This window comes from Protopterus annectens, chromosome 3.part1 (assembly GCF_019279795.1).
Source record: "Protopterus annectens isolate FY-2018-M chromosome 3.part1, PAN1.0, whole genome shotgun sequence".
NCBI classification, from domain to species: domain Eukaryota; kingdom Metazoa; phylum Chordata; order Ceratodontiformes; family Protopteridae; genus Protopterus; species Protopterus annectens.
In genome coordinates, this window is record NC_056732.1 from 296,510,576 (window position 1) to 296,534,017 (window position 23,442).

Here is a 23,442-nt window from a genome sequence, read left to right on the forward strand (position 1 = left end):
TCCATGGGATTTAACTGACTATTTTATTGTGCATGCATGCATGTATGCATTTGTATTTTGTGAACTTTTAGACTAGTGCAGTCTCGTTTGAGGTTAACAGTCCAGGAACATGAGTGTTTAACTGTGACTTTATGATAAGGATTTCTGCAAATATGATCCACAGTTGTACATATTCAGGTTCTTAGCGACAGTAGTCCTCATTAGCCTAGATGGATGGAGTTGTCACAGCGGTCCATGATGATAACACTTAAGTGTCTCAAAGTTTGTTAAACACTTGGTTTGCATGATACAGACAACATGCAGTCACAGACAGCCTATGCAGTGGAAGAGTGAGATGTTGATTGCTTTCTTGTGTTTGTGCAATTTTGTATGAGAAGCTCAACCAATTTGCTGTTATTCATAGGTTAGTGGGGTTATAACTGCAGTCTAAGCATGTATGGTGATGCAAGAGATTGTACGTTTGCTACCCTGTCCTTTGTTATATCATCTCGCGTCAAGCTCCCTGATGTTGTTGGCTTTTTTCATTATCTTATACATTCAATAATTGCAGGCAGTATAGAGGTAACAAACTTAGGGTTACCACCTGTCCCACTTTGCGAGGGACAGTCCCTCTTTTGGCAGTTGTGTTCTGCAAAAAAAATGAAAAAATGGCAAATGTGTGATTTTAGGACAAAAATATTTTCAATTTTTTCTTTAATAGTTGCATAAAACAGTTATTTTGTATCTGAACCACCTAAATGTTATATGAAACAGAATAATCAACTCAAATGCTAAAATAAGCTTTTATTTTGGCAAAAAAGTTAAGTTCTGTCCTTTGTACTGGCCGTGGGTATGTTTTGCCTTGTAAAATCTGACGTTTCTTCAAAAAATGTCCCACTTTGGGCATTTGAAAAGGTGGCAACCCTAAAAAACTCCTGTCACACTTCAAGAAAGTACAGGAAAGGATGATTGATAGACAAATAAACAGAAAGTAAGATAGGAGATGAGCAGATTGGATTCAGATCAGAAAGTAGCGTGGTCAATCCAAAGATGGCAGTGAGAAAGATAGTGGAGAAGAAGCTAAAGATGAGGAAGGAGTCCAAATGAGCATTCCCAAACTTGGAGAAAGCATATGACAAAGCTGATTTGGGCAGTCCTGCAATGTACTGAAGTCCTAGGAACACTGATAGATAGAATTAGTGCAGACTATGTACAAGGACCCAGTGGCACAAGTACTAAGAGTATTCATATTTGAGAGGAGTTCCCAGTGGGGTTGGGTATGCATCAAGGCTTACATCTGAGCTCACTGTTATTTATACTGGTGACGGACTACATTAGCAAACTGGTGGGAGGGGACAGATCAACAAAGGTGATGTACACAGATGGTGTGGCATTATAAGCAGACTGTGAACAAGAAGTTTAACAAATGATTGGGGTATGAATACAAAACTGAAGGCACATCAAAGGAAACTGAGTACAGGCAAGACAGTTGTCATAGTAGCAAATGGAGAAATCAGAAGCAGCAGAAAATTGAGACGGAAGGGAAGATAGCAGAACAGGATAATAGTTTCAAGTATCTAGGAGGGGTGGTTGAGGAGAAGACAAGTCTGAATGGGGAAGTCAAAGCTAGAATCGGAGAGGGCTGCAGCCATGTGGGACAGAGTGTGAGGGGTAGTGTGTGACAGAATAATGTCAAAGAAGCTGAAAAGTAAGGTGTCCACACCCACATTAAGACCAACATTTCTTTATGGTAACAAAATCTGGACAGTGGAGGATTAGCAGTTGAGGAAGGTGGAAGTGATGGAGTTGAAGTGACTTAGATGGTGGTTGGATGCACACTGTGGGGCACATGAATAAAATGACGACATAATTGAAGAACCCAAAGTAGCTTTATTTGCAAAGAAGGTCAAAATAAACACATTACAGTGTTTCAGACACATGTGCAAGAAAAACAGAAGTCAATTTGTTGAAGAGGTTTTGGGAGAAACAGGGAATAGGAAATGAGGACATCCAGCAAAGAGATGGATAGATTTTGTGAGAGAAGACCAGTAACACTCAGGCCATGACTCTCAAAGAAGGTAGGACACTGGTATTGAATATGACACCCTGAACCCATGTCGAAAAATGGGGAGGAGGGTAGTGATGATGTTCATTATTACGGGTATGTGGTGAAGACATTTGGAATGTAGACAGGTACTGTGTGTCTGAGATAACGTAACAGGTTATGGAGATGGAAGTGCTGTTTTTTCTCATACTACATTCCAGGGATCACTGCCTTTTCTTGGCACTCCCTGAAAGATATTTGCTTTGTTATCTTCCTGGAAATGTGTTATCTACTACCTTACAACCCCACCTTTGGTAAGCTAAACAACAGTATTGTAGCCCCATGAGGTCTGCACACATTGAGCTGAATTTTAAGCCATATCACTTTGACCTCGCCATTTAGTTTGCATGTGTGTGCACGCATGGGTGCATGACTTTGGGTATATCTAACAGATATGTATATTGATTTATATGTTCATAGGAGGTTTCTAGGCTAATGGCCCAGAGATTCCTCCCCTTTTTACAGTTCTCAATTATGACTTTAACAGCAAATGATCCTTTGTTCCATATCAACATCAGCCCCCTTTTTTCGATTTTTCTACATTGGGTTGGGGTATCATGTTAACTGTCGCCAACTCTCTTGATTCAGTGTCACACTCCTGCCTTCTTCAACCCTCATGCCTGACTGTCGCAGATCTTCTTTCACACAATCCATCCACCTCTTAGCAGGACGTCCTCACTTCCTCTTACCTTCTTCCTGTCCATCCCAAATCATCCTCATCAGATTGTCTTCTGCTTTTCTACACATGTGCCCAAACCACCGTAATCTGTTCTCTTTGATCTTTCCTGCAATTGGAGCTACTTTGGCTTCTGCTCTTATGTCCTCATTTCTTCGTCTGTCCCACAGTGTGCATCCTACCACCTTTCTCAGGCACTTGATGTCCATCAACTCTAGCTTCTTCACCTGTTCTGCCTTTACTGCCCAGGTTTCTGTACCATACAGTAGTACTGGTCGTACCAGTCTTGTACACCTTACTTTTCAGCTTCTTTGACATTCTTCTGTCATAGACTACAGCTGACACTCTATGCCAGTTGGCTGCAGCTCCTCTGATTCTATCTTTGACCTCTTCATTCAGATTACCCTTCTCCTCAACTACCCCTCCCAGATACTTGAAGCTGTTTATCTGTTCCACTATCTTCCCTTCTATCTCTATTCTCATCTTCTTCTGATTTCCCCAATTTGCTGCCATTGCCACCGTCTTATCTGTGCTTAGTTTCATCCCATGTGCCTTCAAATTTGCATCCATGCTCCTATCCTTTGCTGAAGTTCTAGCTCAGAGTCGGCCTCTACTGCCACATTGTCTGCATACAGCAACTTTGTTAATCCATCCCCTCCAACCTGTTTGCTAATGTAGTCCACCAGCAGTATGAATTGCATTGGGCTCAGAGCTGAACCCTGATGTACACCCACTCCCACTGGGAACCCCTCTGTGAGCCCGAACACTGTTCGTACTTGAGTCATTGGGTCCTTGTATATAGCCTGCACTAATTCTACCAATGTTTCTGGGACTTCAAACCACCGCAGTACTGCCCAGATCAGCTTTCTTGGGACCTTGTCATATGCTTTCTCCAAGTCTAGGAATGCGCAGTTGGACTCTCTCCTCATCTCTAGCTTCTTCTCAAGTGTCTGTCTCAGTGCAAGCATCGGGTCAATTGTGCTGCATCCTGATCTGAATCCAAACTGCTCATCTCCCATCTTACATTCTACTACTCTGCATATCCATTTATCAATCACCCTCTCCAGAACTTTCATGCAATGTGATAGGAGTTTGATGCCTCTGTACTGGCCACAGTTGTGGATGTCCCCTTTGTTCTTGTACACTGGCATGAGTATGCTTATTCTCCAGTCATCTGGGATACGCCTTTCTCTCCACACCGCTATTAGTACCCTCAGGAGCCATTTCTCCCCTATCTCACCCAACATCTTTATCATATCTGCTGAGACCTCATCTGAGCCTGCTGCTTTCCCTGACTTCATCTTCCTTACTGCTGTTCTTACTTCTTTTAGGGTGGGCTCCTCTTCTTCTCTCATTGTAGGCTGTGTCTGGGGCAGTACAGCTTCTGTGAGGTTTTCTTCATTCAAAAGCTGCTGGAAATACTCCTTCCATCTACGTTTGATGCCCTCTGGACTGGTGAGCAGGTTGTTGCTGGAATATCTTATGAAGGGTGTCTGACTATCTTTTTTATCTTTCTGTCTTTGCCTTGCAACCTGATATAGTTTCTTTGTGCCCCTTACTGAGTCACTTTCCATAAGTCGGTAGAGTGCCTCTGATGCCCTATTCTTTGCAACTTCTTCCTTAGCTTCTTTGTTAGCCAACCAGTAGTCCTTCCTAGCCTCGTCAGTCTTTTCTGCCTCCCACTTCTTCCTGCACTCCTCCTTTCTTTTTATGACTACCTGGACTTCTGCCTTCCACCACCAGCTTTCTTTATGCACATTATTTCCAAACCTGGCTCAGCCACATATCTTTTCTGTAGTCCTAACACATGCTGTTTTTAGGTGCTGCCATTCTTCTTCAACTCAACCTATTTCCTCCTCTTCCTCTTCTTGGGGTGCTAAAGCCCTGAGTAATTCCTTAAAGTGTTGTACTTTCTCTCCTGCCAACTTCTAGGTCTTCAGCCTGGTCTCTGTTGACCTTAGAGCCTTCTCTGACCACTGCTTGCAGCTGATTGTGGCAACTAGTGGTTTATGCTGTGGGCCAACTGTTTCACTGGAGATGACTTTGCAATCATGGATTCTACCCTGGTGCATTTTCCTTACTAGGAGAATGCCTACCTGAGTTGCATGTTGACTACTCTTGTATGTGATCTTGTGACCGTCTCTCTTTCTGAACCATGTGTTGGCTATCAAGCCATTTGCCAGACAGAAGTCTAGAATGGCTTCGCCTTCTTTATTCCTGTTGCCCCACCCATGTGGGCCCAGGCAGCCCTCATAGCCTGTTCTGTCTATCCCAATATGTGCATTCAAATCACCCATTATCAACACCAATTCATGTAGTCCTGCTTTATCTAGTAGGACCTGCAACTGCTGTCTGAATGCACTATTTTCCTCACTATCACAACCCTGCTGTGGGGCATAGGCTGAGATTATGAATACTGCCCTATCATTACACTGGAGTCTGACTGCCATGAGTCTGTTATTAATTCTGATGATATCCCTTACTGCCTTCTGAAACCTCTCTTTCACCAAAATTCCTACACCATTTCTAGCCTGCCCTCCACCTGAGTTGTAGACACTGGATCCCAAGCCAAGTGGCTTTGCTGCACTGCCCTTCCATCTCATCTCTTGGATACATAGGATGTCCAGCCTACTCCTTATCATAATGTCATCCACTTCCAAGCTGCATCCTGTCAGTGAACCTACATTAAGCATACCAATTCTCAGTCATCAGGTTTTACATCCAGCTTTTGCTCAATATAATCTATCCCAGGTAACTCAGGCTGGGCAATTGGACACACAGCCAGCCAGTAGCTTATTGCCCCAGGGCTGCTGGGCCTTATAGCAGGCACACACTGGCCAATAGAGGCACATATACCCCTCCCACCATTAGCATGGGTCCCTGGCATGGGTCAGAGTAGGCGGGTCCTCAACCCACTTATCACCGGTAACTACCCATGCTCATTTTTGGCAACATTAGTCAATATGACCAAATCACCTAGAGCCATATTATACACTGTCGAGTGGCTAGACCTGCCACGGCACACAGTCTGTGATCTGTGTTCTTCTATCTTGAGGATACTGTGCACCACAGTAGATGCCCAAAGTGGTTGGTCTTTACAACTCTTCACCCTATAGGGCACCATATAGAGTCTGCGCTGCTGCCCACAGATCCATTCATTGGTGAGTTTGAGATGGAAGCACTCAGCATGTTTTCTAGACATGGGAGAAACCCTATGGAGACACAGGGAGAAAATGCAAACTCCAAACAGACATTAGTCGGTGGTCAGGATTGAACCTTGCACCTTGTGCATGGGAGGTGAAGACCTTAACCACTAAGCCATCTGGTCTCTTTGTTCCATATGACTTTCTTTTATTATCCTTTTATTCTATTGCCATGATTGAGTTTTCGGCATTCTATCAGTGTAGTACCTCGCAGGATGCGCACTAGCAAATCCCGCCCCAAACATGCCTCCAGCCTGGCAGAGGCAGCAGCAGCATGAATATTCAATAGTGTGCGGAATGCAATGTAATTAATATTCATCATCTGTGCCAAAACCAGCCCAATGTTTTATTACGAACATAAACGAAAAAAATATGTAGACATTCAGTACCAAAAAAAAAAAGAACCAAAACCTGCAGAACTCTGCTTAATTACTGACAAACCAATGTTTTATTATGGACATAAATGAAAAAAATATGTAGACATTCAGTATTAAAAAAAAAACCCGGCTGCCTGTATTGGTGAAGAGTCATTTTTAGATTACACAATGCTTGTATTATGAGAACGACCAGCACGGCCAGGGATATCAACAATCGTTTCCCGTTTGATCTCAGTAAGTGTAAACAGCATACATAATATCATTAAAAAAATCTACACAATTTATACAGAAGGGGCGTTGATGGTAGTTTTTCACAATCCACCAAACTATCTTAGTTCACTGAATGCTTATAACTTACTCCTGTCCTGCTGACAATGGTGTGTTACCACCAGTCATGCCAGCTGTTTCATGATTTCTCTTGCTGTTTTTACATCACTTGGTGAAAGTTGTAACTAATTGTTTACATATGTAACAGTCAGAAATTAAAGTAGAAGCACTACTACCTAAATACGTTTGCTTGTCAGATGCTATAGCTGGATGTCGAGCTGTGCACATAAACACTAGGCGATAACGGAGAAAATTGGAATGCAATGTTGTGTTTGCATTCAGCCCCACAAGGGGGTGCAGGGGGCATTGACCCCACCTGAAAAAAGACTAAAAGTAATAATTTCTACGAGTTTGGAGTTCATTGGGTGCGTGAATATTAAGCAGTTTTACATGACAATTAGCATGCCTGTCAGTCATCGTGCATTTCCACGTCCATTTTCCCTGTCAATCACTACCAACACACACATGCCTGTGCAAAACTAAGCACAAGGTACTTCTCTAATATTATGTCGAGTTTTCTTCTAAATGACTATAAACTCTTGTCGGCATCAATTCTAGTGTGTAGTTTATACATTGTCGGAAGGCAAGCTATTGGTATATAGTTTTTTGGATAGCTTCAAGGTTCATTCTTAAGTAGGAGTATTGTTTTTCCTGTTAACCAGGCTGGTGTCTGTTCAGGGTGCTCATATAAATAGTTCTTATTCATGGCTAAATCTTCATGTAAAGATGTTAATACTTTTAGCCAGAAGTTGGGTACTGCATCTTGGCCTGGGGTTTTCCAGTTAGGAGCTCTTCTTAACTCTGTTTCAATTTATCTGGCTGTTACTTCATCCCATTTCATATCCTGTACATTTGAACTTCTTATTTTTTTTTACTTCTTCTACCTATTTAGCATCTTTGTTATGTTCCACAGGAGCTTCATAAATATTTCTTGAAAATGTATCTATTACTTCTTTTTCGGTGGTGTTTCAATTCCTTTTACGTGTTTCACAATTCTCTATAAAACTTCTTTGGGTTATCAATAAATTTGTTATTTTGTACTTTTCCTTTATATTTATCTGCATATCTTCTAAAGTTTTTCAGCCTATGCTGATATTTTTAGTGTATTATTTGAGATAGTGCATGACAGATCTAGATCTGCTCCGATGCTGCACACTGCTTTTATCAAATCTTTCTGAGCATTTTTGTTGATCTATTCCCTCTTCTATAGTCTTCTAACAGTCACACTTCTTGTCTTAATTGATTTACAGTTTTCTCTATTTGATACTTCCCTAATGGTATTCAATTTCTACCCTTTATTTCCCTTACTGCCTTGTTGTTTTTGTGGTAAGACTTTATCTGTTATTAATTTGCCTGCACAGTAATGTATCTTATTTACTTCTATTATATCACATGAATCTCTATGGACAGCCCTAATTACTGTGTTCATTTCTTTTTTCAAACTTCTTACTCACTTAAAGGTATAGCTGATGTACAGCTAGCTTCAAAGGTAACCTGTCACCTGCTGGCATTGTGGTGGAATTGATTGCTATTATCACATACCAATGTTATCATTAGTCTGTATTAATCAGCTTATACATGTTGTCAGTCCATTTTTTTTTTTTTTTGGTAAATTGTCAACATTAGTATCTCTCTGTGACATAAATGAGGGGGGTAGAATTCAACAATATACATACAGAGGTGGGTTAAAGACCACCAGTGACAAGGTCATTTTCCCCATATGCAGTAATAACATAAGGATGAAAATTAATCAGTCTCAGTGAGCTACAGATACGGACGGAATGAATATATATCTGTAGTGTTATTTATAACTAACGTGTAATATCTGTGGTATGTTATTGGAAACCAATGACTTCTTAGGATTTCCATAAGTTTTATGTTCATTAACTAGTTTACAGAAACCATTTGATGCTTAGTAGTAGTTGTTAGCACATGCAGCCAGATAGAAACATGAGGATGGAACACTGTATATTCTGTTGATATGTTGCCATGAGTGCATAACAGTTCATTTTTAATATGCTGACTTTTTCTGCACTGTTTCTATATAACTTCCATTATATGTGTTGCATACCATATTATGAGAGTAACCTTTGTCATGATGTGCGTCACTGACTGTGGTTGTATATAACAGGCACCTGACATTTTTGGAGTACACATGCTCATTCAATTTGGATGTACATTAACTGTGGAACAGGATTGCTATGGCACATTGGTTGTGTGTTTGTCCATAACTTTTTATGATATCCACTGCCATGGGTTCAAATCCCACATGTGACCTATGCAACTTTTAATAGATTGTACATGTGATGATGTTGTTACTTCTTATATATCCAGACATTTTTTTCATACTTATTCTGATTATCTACTCATATTAGTAATACAAATGAAAATGACCGTTTAGCACAGCTTTGCTTTGTAAATGAGATGTGAGATATTCAATTGAGATATGCTTGTAAAATCATCACATCAATACTCAAGCCTCCATATAAAGTAGAACATTTGCATATCACACTCTCTTGCAGATGCCAATCAGAAGTAGGGAAGACAATTTCTCTTACAGAGAGAATTAAATTATAATTGACGTTCCTCTCCAGCATGATTGCAGTCTTCTTGGATGCACAGGCAATACTGTCTGGAGGAATGAAGTGTGAGCAGACCTTCCAAACATGATCAATGCTTTGGGCAGTCACGATAGATCCAGTGATGCTTGTCAGTGTTGTTACTCTGGCATGATCCTTAGTGCAGCTGACAGACTGCTGCTATGAGAGGGTGAGGAATGCCACTGGAGGTCAGCTGCCCTTGGCTCCCCAGATGAGATAGTGTTACTGGCCTCAAATCATACCACCAGAACATATGTTGTCCTTATGCCTAATGCTGACAGGTGTGGATTCTGATTACATCATAGCTGTGGTCCTGTCCATACTGAGTAGTAGTCACTCAGGTATTTCACCATGTTGGAAAGCAGCCCTGAGATCACTTTCCCTTCATATTGCAATATCAGGGTCACTACCAGAGTGTGTCACCATGATATTAGTAATGAGGGATCTGCTGAGCACACCACCTGACACCCTTTTCTTTTAGTGTACAGTTCTGTATCAGGTACAGCATATGCTTTAAATGGAAAGTGGGTCCAGTCTATTGCACCGAGGATGCATAAGAAATTAGCTATAGCACAAAATTGTTGCTTAGCAGTTCTTTAATCCATGACTGCTGCTGGGAAGTGGATGTAATCATCCATCTTGGTGCACATTAATGCCAGGAAATGCAAGAGAAACTGAATGGCAGCTGCCTGGGATACTCCAATGGCATCTTCCAAATTCTTCTGAAATGTTCCAGGGGCCAGTATACTTAGACTCAGAAAAACTTTTGTTAGCGAGTGTAGAAGTAAAAATAAATAAATAACCAAATAAAACTGTGTGTGTGTGTGTGTGTGTGTGTGTGTGTGTGTGTGTGTGTGTGTGTGTGTGTGTGTGTGTGTATACGTGTGAGTTTGTGCATGTGTGTGTGTGTGTGTGTGTATACAAATGTGTAGAGTGAAAGCGACTGAGCAGTGGCAGCAGCAGCTAAGCGGTTTCATATCTCTTGATGTCTTGGCACTAGATAGAAATTAGAAAGTTGCTCAAACAGCAGGATTTGTGTTAGCATGCATGTTCTGATTGACAACTGTGTTTCGGGGTGGAGAGGGTAAGACTGATCTAGCAGTGGCAGCAGCAGTTAAGAGGTTTGCATACCGCTCGACCTCTTAACTAGAGTGATCTTTAGGGAAAATGTTTAATTTGATGTCAGTGAAGTGCTTGGGCTGACATGGACAAACTGCTGAAGGTGTCTTTGGGGGAAATGTTTCATTTGGCATTAGTGAAGTGCTTGTGCATATATGGAGAAACTACTGAGGGGATCATTGGGTGTGAATGTTCCATTTGGTGTTGGAGAAGTGCTTGGTTGGACATATATGGAAAAAGTAATGAAAGGATCACAGGAGAAAAGTCTGATTTGGTGTTAGTGAAGTACTTGCGCGGATATGGACAAACTACTAAAAAGGGTCATAGGGGAAAATGTCTCTTTTGGTGTCAGTAAAAGTGCTTGTACAGACATGCACATACTACTGAAATGATCATTGGGCAAGTGTTTAATCTGGTGCCAGTGAATGGCTTCAGCAATAATGGACCAACTACAAATGGGTTCATATGAGGAAATTATTCATTTGGTCATCGCTGGTCTGTGCTGACATTTTGTGGGGAAATGTTTCATTTGGTGTCAGTGATATGCTTGTGCAGACACAGACAACTTATTGAAAGGATTTGTTTGGGGAGATGTTCCTTTTGGCGTCGGTAAAGTGCATGTACACACATGGAGAAACTAATGAAGGGATCATTGGGGGAGATGTTCCGCTTGGTATCAGCAAAGTTCTTGTGCAGAAATAGGCAAACCACTGAGGGGATTTTTGGGGGAAATGTTTCATCTGGTGTCAGCAAAGTACTTTTGCAGGCATGGGCAAACTATGAAATGGATTGCTGAGGGAAATATTTCATTTGATGTTTGTGAAGTAATTGGTCCTACACGGACAAACTACTGAATGTGTATTTGGGAGAAGTGGTTCATTTGATCTTAGCAAAAGTGCTTGTCCTGGGATCATTGGGTGGAGTGTTCGACTTCATGACAGTTGACTGCTTATGGAGACATGGACAAATAACTCAAGGGATCAGTGGGGGAAATGTTTCATTTGGTGCAAGTGATGTGCTTGTGCAAGCAAGGATAAACTGCTAAATAGATAACTGGAGGAAATGTTTCATTTGGCATCAATGCAGTGCTAAAGCCTGCTTTAGATCACTTATTGACTGTGCTGTATCTGTATCAGGGGATTATGAATGAAAACACTATTTTACTTAGTTTATTCTGGAAAACCAGAAGCTTCATATTAGCTACATGCCAATTTATATCCGAAATAGCACAGACATGAAGTAATCAGCATTACCACATTGCATTATTTATGTCTCCAGTTCAGTTCTAAATGGTGGAACTTTATCTGATTCTGTACAATCTGCCTGTGAATTTTGATACTGCATTTCCTCCCACATCCAATGACATAATGTGCAGTGAAATTACACTTCTTCACTTCCTCTTAATGTATTGTGTGTCCATGTGCCTGGCAGTTCATTGGAACCCTGTTGAGGATAAGGTCCAAATCTACTATGCCTTTGCAATAGGCTAAGCAGGTAATTTAGGAAATAATAAATGGTTTTTGCAGTGTGGCATGTCTGACCACTTCTCTGTACACAAAGCATCACTGTTGGCTTACAATATATATTTTTTCCACAGGCAACATGATCTGGGGGAGTCTTAGGAAATTGTATTTTATTTATTTATTTGTTTATTTATTTATTTATTTATTTATTTATTTATTTACGGACATTTCTTTACCCGGGAAGTCCTGCTGGATCAGAAACCTAGTTTCAATTGAGGCCCAGGGAGAAAAGCACCACATAAAGTACAGAATTTTTGACAGTATACATTACACATACAGTTTAGTTTAACATATTATAAAGAATGAGAGGAAACGCAATAGCTAAAAGCATTATTACATAAGATAAATAGACATTACACACACAGTTTGGTACAGCATATTACAATCAAAAATGAGAAAATGTACAATGTGTCAAAGTATGGTTATGTAAGTTAAATAGACATGGGATAGCTTAGCTATGAAAGAGTATTAATATGGGGTTAGGGTTTGTCAGGGATACATGATAAAGTGAACATTAAGAAGATAGGTGAATTTGTGTAGGTAAAGTTGTATGTTTAGAGTGTAGGGGGTATAGCTTTCTGTTTAGGATGACTGAGATGGAGGGAGAGAGGATACAATGATAGAGAGAGATGACATGTACAGAGGGTAGGTAAGGAATAGTAGACTAGAGACGAGAGAGATGTTTACAGACTAGGTAGGCTACAGCAGAGAGAGATGTACAGAGGCTAGGTAAGGAGTACAAGAGATGTTTAGAGGTGAGGTAAGGAGAATGTGAAAAATATAGGAAAGATAGTTTGAGATGTAGGGCCTGGTGGAGATGAGAGGTGAGCAATAGGTCATCAGTTAGGGCAGAAAGGTGCAAAGAAAATAGGTAGAGGGTTAGGGGAGGAATTTGGCAGCAATGATGGTGGGAGTTAGTAAGAGAAAGGAGAAGGTATAGGAAGAGAGGTAGTAATGCACTTAGGATGAAGATATAGGATAAGAAGTATGTTAGTCTTTGGAAGAGCGACAGAGACAGATGTGTGTGTTGCAAAGGTGATTTTTTTTCGAGTCAGTTTGAAGGCCCTTAAGGGGAGGCTAAGGTTGTGATGTTAAGGGGGTAGGGTGTTCCCTTGTTTATCAATGCAGAAAGAGTAGAGGTTTATACCAGCTCTTTTATGAGGCATATATATGAAAATAAATAGCTTTAGGTAAACTGTAAGTTATGGTCATTTAGGTACTGCTGGACATTTTTATCCTAGTCTCACACTGATTCATTATCCAGAAATCTTCTCCAATTCATAGGTAAGTACTAGGTGGGCAGTTACAATAAAAGGAGATGAGATAACAGTGGTGATGTGTAACCAATGTAGAGGAAAGTCCCCAAGAATGGATGGTATTCCTGTGGAAGTTTGGAAGTTAGAAGTGAAAAAACTGATAAAGATCTGGAAGGTTTTGTTTAAACGTATTTTAAGAGAAGGAGAAGAACAACATCCTGGAAGAAAGCAGTGGCAACTGTAGTATCTAAAGAGGGCGAAGATCCATCAGATGCAGTTTATACAGGCCTATTTCAATACTGAACAAAGTGTTTATGTCTATAATGGCTAAAAGAATGCCAAAAGTGATTCCGAAAATTGATAGATAAGGATCAGTATGGGTTTGTGGAGGCGATGCAAACTTTTGACAACATTAACAGAGCACTGATGATCCAGAGGGAAGCAGAATGTAAGAAAATACCACTGTTGTTGGTCTTGATGCAGAGAAAGCATTTTTACAGAGTAGGCTGTGACTTTAGGAGCTGAGCAATGGAAGGATTTTCATTCCCCTGATAAAATTATAAGGCTGATCATCTGTCTCCCCTGGGCTTCAGACTTCTGGCAAAGGCTCTTGCCTCCCCCATAGTGCCTTTTTTAGGCCAAGTCATGAGGGCAAAATTACCAACATGAAAAAAATCTTCTAAATGAAATTCATAGGTCATACTGCTAAACACTAGGAGTCTCAGCATGAAACTGAACTCATTGCAAGAATTCCTCACCCTGGAAGATGCTGACATTTATGCAGTCACTGAAACCTGGTTCAAAGCTGCGGAGAGCGCACCAGCCTTAATAGGTTACTTGTCCTACCATACTTTCAGACCCCAAACAGAGGTCTACAAAGCCAAAGGAGGTGGAGTGTCAATATTTATCAAAGACATACACACCTCCAGGTTGGTCAAACAGTATGACACACAGGAGACACGGTGCAGTTAACTATTGACAACACACCTATTCAAATCATAGCTAGCTACAGACCCCCCCAACCATGACTCAAGAGGCCTACACAACCTATCTGGACATACTTGAATCCATCAAGATTCAACCTTCTACCCTGATCCTGGGAGACTAACTACCCAACCATAGAGTGGAAGACCTATTCTAGCTCAAACACGAATGCCCAGAGATTCCTTGACTTCGTCAATGCCAATGCATTGGATCAGCTGGTAGACACCCACACAAAAGGTGAAAATATCCTGGACCTGGTGCTAACCAACTTGAGTAGCCACTGTAGCATCCCTACAGTGTCAGCCTCCTTGGTAAGATCTGACCATAAAGCAATCACTTTCAAAGTCACCATCTCTCCTGACCCCCCCCCCCCCACACCTTTGTCACGGTCGAACAAAAAAACTTTTTCCAAAGCCGACTACAACCTCCTATGAGTAGGTATAAGCAGCTTCACAGCCACCACCCCTTCAGCTGAATCAAGCACTAATGTCCAGACCTACAACAAAAAACTATATGAGCACCTATATAGCTGCATGGACTCAGTAATACCTGACAGGACCAAATCATCTTCCTCAAGGAAGAGTAAACCTGTCTGGTGGACAGCAGCAATAAACAGACTCTATAATAAAAGGAAAATAATTGCTGTCCAGGACCAAGAAGGAGCAGATGCCAAGCTTGAAGCACTCTCCCCTTTGAACAAGCAAATAAGGCCACTGGTGAAATCCCCTAAGGCTAAATTTCAGTCCAAATAGGCCACATCCACTAAGGACAACCACAAGGCCTTCTTCACATATGTCCGAAATCTGAAAGGTAACTCCCAAATCTGTTCTGAACTGGTGGTCAAGAACACCACATACACAAATGCCATAGATATAGCCACCTGCTGGCAGACAAATTCAGTGAAAACTTGACCACCCTGTCCCCCCATCAGTAAACCAGAACATCCCCAGCATCTGCCCCCCCCCTCCCCTCATCACCAGGGAGCAGGCTATTAATTCCTTCTCAAAGGCAAAAAATACAGTCTCCATGGGAACAGACAACCTCCTTGGCTGTGTCCTACATGAACTCAGGCAAGAGCTCTCAACACCACTAGGTACCCTATCCAACCAAAGCCTGTGCACCGGCTTCATCTCAGCAGAATGGAGGACAACTGTCATCCCTCTGCACAAAGGTGGAGCGTCCATTGACCCAGGCAATTATAGGCCCATCAGCCTAACTAACCTGGTCTGCAAGGCCATGGAACGCTTTATCACGGACCTTATAAACAAGGATATTGGCAACCTCCAAACACATGATCCCACATGGTTTGGTTTTTGTCAAAGGGAGATCATGCCTGCTAAACTTGGTCACTTTCTTAGAAACAGTCACCAAAGCCATGGATGAAGGCAAGACAGTGCACACTACCTACCTTGAACTAGCCAAAGCCTTTGACACTATTCCCCATTCGTGCATAATAGGTAAACTCTCCCAGCTAAGTATCAACCCATATGTTACCAGATGGGTAGCTAACTGGCTTAATGATAAAACCCATTCAGTCAAAATAGGAGAAGCCACCTCTAGAAGTAGACCTGTAACAAGTGGCGTACCCCAAGGATTGGTCTTGGGGTCTCTATTGTTTGGAATATACTTTTCTGAGGTGCAAGCTAAACAGTAGAGGTCCCAAGACCAATCCTTGGGGCCTCTACTGTTTGGGATACACTTTTCTGAGGTGCAAGCCAAACCAGTGGTCTGTGGCTGACCAGGTTTGCAGATGATTGCAAGCTGGGCACTGTCATACATTCCCCTAGTGACGTGAACATCCTCCAAGAGGGCCTTAACCAGACTAATGACTGGTACCAGAAGCATGGCCACAAACTGAATGCCAAGAAATGCCTCATTATCCCCTTTTGGGAAAATGGTGTCCCCACTAATTATCACATTAATAACAATGTACTAAGCAAGCAGTCAGTCATGAGGGACTTCGGCACCCAGGTTGATAGCAATCTGACATTTGACCACCATGTTGCCTCCATTGTGCGGAAGGCTTTCTACATGGGCCACCTCATAAGCAAGGGTATTTCATCCAGGAACAAGATGGTCATAACATAGCTCCTCCCTTATCAGAGCCATTATTGAGTACGATGCCCCCTTTGGCATGTACCTTACCCAGCACATGCGGCAGTTGGAGACCATAGAGGTTCCTGACCAGGAAAATCCAGTGTCTCAAACACCTATCCTATACAAACAGGCTAAAAGCCCTGTCCCTCTATTCAGTCTCATACAGACTGCTGAGAGGTGACCTGTGTCTGTCATACAAGGCAGTCTCAGACTCAGCCTCAATGGAGTTGCTGCATATCCGTAAGTCAAACTCCACTCGTGCAACCCGCATGCAAGGTCTCAATCTGGTCTGTGACAGTAATAGAACTTGTTGACAGGATAGATTTGTGTTCCAACGACTCCCCCATCTGTGGAATAGACTTCCTCTCCAAGTCAAGCAGAGTACCTCATCAGCCCCTTTTAAGGGGAACCTGGATGAGAAACAAAAAATATACCCCTGGGATCCCACCTATATCCTTACTGGACAGGGATAACAGGTGCTGACTTTGTGGGATCATGGGTGAAATTCTTGCGTAGCTTATAAGGGCCTTTGGGCCAATAGCCTAGCATCATCCCATGAACCTATGCTTAGGAGGATATATGAAGGATCGGAGATGAAAACTAAAGTCGCTGGGGGTCCTCTCTGATAATCAACTGCTTGAGCAGAGGATCCAGGCAGGGGTGTCTTCTCTCCCCTTTGCTATTCACATTATATTTAATCCCATTGGCAAAGAAAATAAGGGACTCAGAAATTAAGGGCTAGAACTGTTAAGGTAGTCAAGAAACAGTGAATTTTGGTCAGGACGAAATGAAAGCCAGTGATGCATAACAGAGTGGTGATAAAGCTGCAGAGAGCATCAGAAATGAACTGCAGACATGCAGTGCGAGGTATGAAAGCATCACTCATGGGAAGCTCACTGTTTGAAACAGTTGAAAAGCAAGTAGAGGAGTTAGTCAAGAGCATGTACTGAGGAAAATATTACATTTAGCTTTCATTATTTTACTGCAGTGATAAGAAAGAGAGGTACGTGATACAGCTTAAATAAAGTGTCAGTGCTGTCATTTGGCTCTATAATCTCTGCTAGTACAGACATTTGGAGTGCAGCCTGTAAGACTAATAACTAAACTAATGAAACAACAGGCTGCAGCTATACTTAGAAATGCAAACTCAGCACAAAAAAAAATAATAGGTCAAGTGAAACAGAAAAAAATTATATAATACTCCTTTGGAGAACAGTACTACCAGACACATTATAAAATGCTTTCATTCTAATTTTGAACTGAAAAAACTGCACAGATTGTTAAAATACATAAAGTAAATGAAACTGACAATGAACAAATCCAGTAATTTAGCAAGATGCAAAGCCTGTACTACAAAATGCATTCAGTGTGGATTCCAAAGTAGGCACTAAGTAACATGAAATGCAAGGAATACAGAACTCCATGTACTAATGCTTGTGAGTTAAATCACACATGCTTTCTACAGACGTAGCAGCAGGTAATACAATCTATTATTTGATGAAGACAAAAATCCGCGGTGGTGGTGCTGCGGTAGCATTGTCGCCTCACAGTAAGACACTGTCCAGTTAGATTCTCAGCTAGAGAGTCTTCTGCGTGGAGACATGCATGAATGGGCGTACCTTCGTTGAAGACTGTGCGTCACGGCTGGTGACTCGGCACATAAAAATCAACTACCAATCATTAGCGGACCGGAGTTCCACTGTGGCGACCCCTAACTGAAATTCACAACAACATTTGATGAAGACAAAAGCCACTGGCTAAGCTAATTAACATCTCAAAAAAGACTGAATAACTCTGTTTACTAATCCTTTCCACAGAAACTAGAAGTCAGGAAAAGGCAGGTCATTAAAACATTTAGAAGACACCTTTCTTTGAAATTAACAAGCCACAAGCTAAAATAATGAATGGCTCAACCTAAAAGGTGTTGTGGTCAGGAAAAAAGAAGGACTGTGATTAAAAGGCTGAACCTTCCTGTAGATAACCCTCCCCCTATCCTACACAGACAAGTCTCGAGCATGCTTAGAATTACACACTGCTCAAGGTAAACATTGCAGAATGTAAACAAAGAAACTCTGGGATTGTCCCTTTAAAAAAATTTTAGCAGTGGGCCTAAGGCGAATATCACATGGACTAAGAAAGAGAAAGGTACTTTTTACCTCAGTGCAAATTTATAAGAAGTAACAATAATTGTATTATAAGAGATGAGGAGTATTTTCTCTGGCCATTTTAACTCATGTCCAAATATGTAGTTTACATAGCTTATTGTGACCAATGTGCAGCCTTCTACATGGGATGTACCACTGAGGAGTCAAATGAAAGATTGTATCAGCATGACTATGCCATAACAACAAAAATGGAAATAACACATTATACAGGCATTGTACAGTATGTGAGAATTTTAAAAGATTTTACTTTTACGTAATAGATAATGTCACAATAGACATCAGAAAGGCGATTTAGAAAATAAAGTGGATGTAAAAAAGCAAGCAAGGCAGGTGCACATGAATGCCTGTAATTATCCAGATGACAATGAACAAGCTACTTTTTTACTGTTGGCAACTAAACCCATTGCTGAACATCACAGAGTAGGTAAGTGAACAAGGAATCAAATCCAGGAGGAGAGTATAATGCTCACTAACAGCTCATTGCCTTAATCCAAAGATCTAAACTGCCTCTGTTCCCAAACATTTCCTTCACAAGAGATCCCCAAGGGTACATGTAGCAAACTACTACATCAGAGCTAATTCTTCTAATTAATTATGCATAAAATTACAAAAAAACTACTATGAAATGATAAAACACTCCCTGATATGAGGCACAGAGTATCCTTTAGTATATAATTTGTTTTTATTTTACTAAGAAAAAAAAAGAAAGTTAATCTAAGTAAGACAAACACAGTTTTTTAAATTTACAATACAAAGAAGTTGGCTTGCTCTGCCAACATTATATCCTATTTGTTAAACTTTGTTACCCTTCCCTTTTTCTTTATTCTCTTACAAATGCATCAATAAATCCCTTCTTTATTGAAGTATTTATTCTTTCATAAATATGTACCTTTTCTTTTCTGGGTTTTTTTCTGCTTTCTAATGCTTTAAATGGTAATTTCCTTGTGTCTTCACCCCCCACTCACATTATTTCTTAAATATGGATGTTTTGTAGCCTTATTTGACAGCTACTATACTTTTGCTTTTTTCATCTGCATACGTGCTGTACACATAAATATAATACTTTATGAAACTGTGTCACTGCAAAATATGTAAGTTAATTTTCATTTGCAATATTAAGATATTGTTGCAATTTTAAAGTAAAGGTCCAAAAGTTCTTAAACCTCAGTAGTACAGCATAATGAGTGTTCATCTTCTTGTTGCAGGTTTCATTTCACCAGTATCTATTTGGTAAAACCTGTATCTATTTGGTAAAACCTGTCTCAAATAATACCACTTAAAAAGACAGTGTTCTTGGGTCACATTTTAAAAAAAGCCAACGTATGCTTAGCAGGCTTACCTCATTAACAAAAAAAGTCCTGTGCAAGCACATAGTGGAATGCATACAGATAATTCAGACATAACTTTCTACAGTGCATCAGAAAAATCAGTTATTACCTGAAGTAAACTTCTGGAATAAACAGCAACTGATTTCTTGTAACTTTTCATTGTTGGGGAATTTGTTCATTGCATCTATCACTAGCTTGTAGCACCTAGCACTTCCAGACATCAGCACTTCAACATTGCTTACTGAATAAAGAAAAGAAAAAAAAAAATCACACAACATTCCAAATGCACTGTAGCCTGTAGTATGAATTCTGACAAATAGAAAATCAGATTTCTTCTGACAGCTACTCAAAGCAAAACAGCAGCACATTTCTTTGTCTCAAACATAACAAAATGTAAAAAAAAAGATTCTGTTGGCAGACAAGGGTCACAGTCTCAAGCAGTCTGCCCATTTCTCATACCTGTTGTATAAGCTGCAAATGCTCCTTAGCCAACAGTTGATCTTTTCACCATTTTTTCACAATGATTCTGTCTCATGCATTCTTGAATTCCGCTACTGTTTTTGATGCAGTAATTTTTCAGTGGGCTGTACTCAGCACCCTTTCTGATACACAAAACTTCGAGTTTAACCTGAACTGACCATCATTATTTCTAGATATGTCTCCTTGTTCTTGGGTATATTTGTCTGTCTATCTCATTTTCTTTCTCGCTATTTTTAAGATAATAGTCAAATGGACTCTACTGATGCCCTTGAGGTATAATCTTATATGTCCTTCCCTGCCTTCTTTCATCCAAACTATAGAAGGTAGACTCCTGAAATCTATTTTTATACTTCTTCTGGTAGAGAATGTTCTCCTTTGTTGTTACCTTCTTCTAAACTGCCTTCAACTTAGTATGAAGAAGTACCTATAGTGGCATAGAACAGTCAACAATGAGCCTTACCAACTGTAACATCTTACTTTTTACAGGTGAAACCTTTATCTATGCACCACAGGATTCTGTCATCCTTTCTTCCAGCTCTCACAATGTTATCTTAAGTTTAGGTCAACAAATATACTTACCCTAGGTCTCTTTCCTTATTTGATATTATTACTACACTCCCTTTCAAATGTGCCCTCATTTTCTGGATTTTGCATCCTAGATTTATTCTGCACTTTCTTTTATAACATGTTTAAGCAGCTATGTTTAGACCATTCTTCCAAACTTGCCAAATCTTTTTCTGACTGTTTTAAACTTTCTTGGTTATCAACCTTGTTGCTCAGTTTTGTCATCAGCAAAAAAGGCACTTTTCTCCTTGTCCTACAGTGTTACTTGCAAAGACACAAGAACAGCACTAACTCATGGGGTACATTTCTTTCTGTTATGCTTTCATCTAAGTGGATTACATTTACTATGAGTGGATTCTACTGACTACGACCTTCTGTGTCTTATTGTCAGACAATGTTTTACTCTACTCTAGTCACTCCTGGCAAGCCTTCATGTGTTTGCCAACCTGCTGTGTGACACTCTGTCATAATCCTTGCTAAAGTCTGTACAGACCACATCAACCAGGTCATCAATACAGGGAATGACTACATTTATTAGAAATCTGTTAAAATGGCTTCTAGAGACCTTAAAATTATTTCCTCTCAAAACTGAGTCCATGATTTTTCCCTACGAAAAACGTCAGACTGAAAGATCAACAGTTTCTCACTTTCACAGTGTTCTTGTTCATCTAAATGGGAATTATATCCACATTTTTCTTCCGGTCTTCAAGAACCTTGCCTTCTTCCATGATTTGTGAAAAAAAAAAAGGTAAACTGTACTGTCAGTTCTCTAAGAAATCTGCAGTGAAACCTACTGAGTCGCAATGCTTGATGCACCTTTAGTTGTCAAGTTATTTCAAGATCATCTCTTCTGTGACAGTCCTTACACTGAGCACCTGTACTTATTGTATTTGGTATATCTACCACTCTTTCTTTGGGAACACTGACAAGTATTCATTTAGCAGCTCACTTTTATCTATCATGAAACAAAAGAAAGAGCACAGGAAAATTTTTTATCAAGCAAATGTACACACATGTAAAACTTCCAAAGAAAACTTCAGTACAAGACATCTCCTTTGTTCATTATTCTGCCAAATTCTTGTCCTGTTTTCAGTATATCTTCCTTTTTTTCTTTTTCCTTTATGTATATATACAATGTTTCAACTCCTGGGTACACTTTCCTCAGTTTGTAAACCTACATTTCTGTCTGCATATTAATTTTTGTTTTAATCATTACTGTTATCCGTCTTCTTTCTTCTGTGCTTCCTCACATTTCAAAACTGATGCATGCTTTGTCCTAATCTATTCTGCCTCCTTGCCTTGATATTTGATGCTGTTAGCCTCCATATATTTTCTCCTTCAGCTTGATTTACATACTTCTTTTACATAAAGGATTGTTGCTTGCACGATGATAGCTCTGAAGTTGTGCACTGTTCTCCCACATCGTCCTTATGTCATTATGCACATATCTAAGGTACTGTCCCATAAAATATAGCGGTACATAAGAATATTTACAGTAACACTTGATTATTGAGGACTGGTGCTTTAACGGTAAATCATAACATCTGGGTTATACCCCCTTACCTGTGCCTTAATTCTACTCAGTGTATCATCGGTAGCACTGTATTTCCTATAAAGCTCTTACCTGGTGCCATGTCAACATTTTACGAAACCTCAATTAAAATATCAAGTAATTGTGAAAAAAAAACAGTAACATTTACATATAACTATGTACAATTATTGAGGGAAGGACAGAGAGTAGCTTTGCCGTTACAATGACCACTCCCCAAAGATCTATTGTTATGGTAAGTATTGTTATACACACTATCGTCTTCTTTGGGAAGGGTCACTGTGACAATAAATCAGAGCACTTGTAGCTTCCCAAGAACATCTACCATACCATAGTAAGGTGGGTAGTTAGAGGAGCTCTAGGAGCATCGCCATGCCAATACCTTACTCCTACAATGCCTATATAACTTGTTTTGTTATGTGAAGTTGTACACTGCAGGCCATTTGTCAATTTTTAAAAATGTCTCGTAATTAAATATGTCTCAAATATGCAACTGGTGTTTCTGCTGCCTAGTGGAACACACTCTCATTGTGCACTGTAAATGTTTATCTCTGTCAGACCAAAATGCAGTGTAAATCTGCCTTCATTGATCTGTTTACTGACTAGTAGGCATTCTTTCACTTTCCTGAATGAAACAAATAATTGATAAAAGTCTTTGTGTTTTTTGTTCTCTTAGTATATTATCTCATACCTCACAAACTGCAAACACTGAAAACAGAAACAAAGGTGCTTGAAGATAGGAATATCCATCTCAGAAAAAGGGCATCTAATCAGCATAAAATGTGAATATCAAATAGCACATAATTCTTCCTGCTTCTAATCGGAATATGAGATACTACCCGGGAGCAGATTAAAAAAAACAGTGTGTGGCAAAATTGAAGGAAAAATATAAAGATGTTCTCAAAGAGACTCTGTAAAATCTGTAGACTAACTGTATCGCGAAATTCTACTACACAAGGTCATTTACTTTTGCTTCAGAAAAAGGAAGTTGTAAGATGTGCGCCATCTTCCTTTAAATTATTGTTGCCACGAGTATGCTGGTCATACAGTGTGGTTTTCTGTGTATTAGGCAACTTCAAAAAATCACAAGTGATGAGGGAGAGTCAGAAAA

The 23,442-nt window shown here is 40.2% G+C and overlaps 1 protein-coding gene across 1 annotated transcript in view; it reads right to left on the bottom strand.

Moving 5' to 3' along the window:
• LOC122797661 (leucine-rich repeat serine/threonine-protein kinase 2-like) overlaps positions 1-23,442 on the bottom strand; it is a 485,842-nt gene that overhangs the window by 53,009 nt on the left and 409,391 nt on the right. Inside the window, exon 7 of the mRNA XM_044066201.1 lies at positions 19,848-19,979. Within this exon, the coding sequence (XP_043922136.1) occupies positions 19,848-19,979 (132 nt within the window). The remainder of the gene's footprint in view (positions 1-19,847; positions 19,980-23,442) is intronic.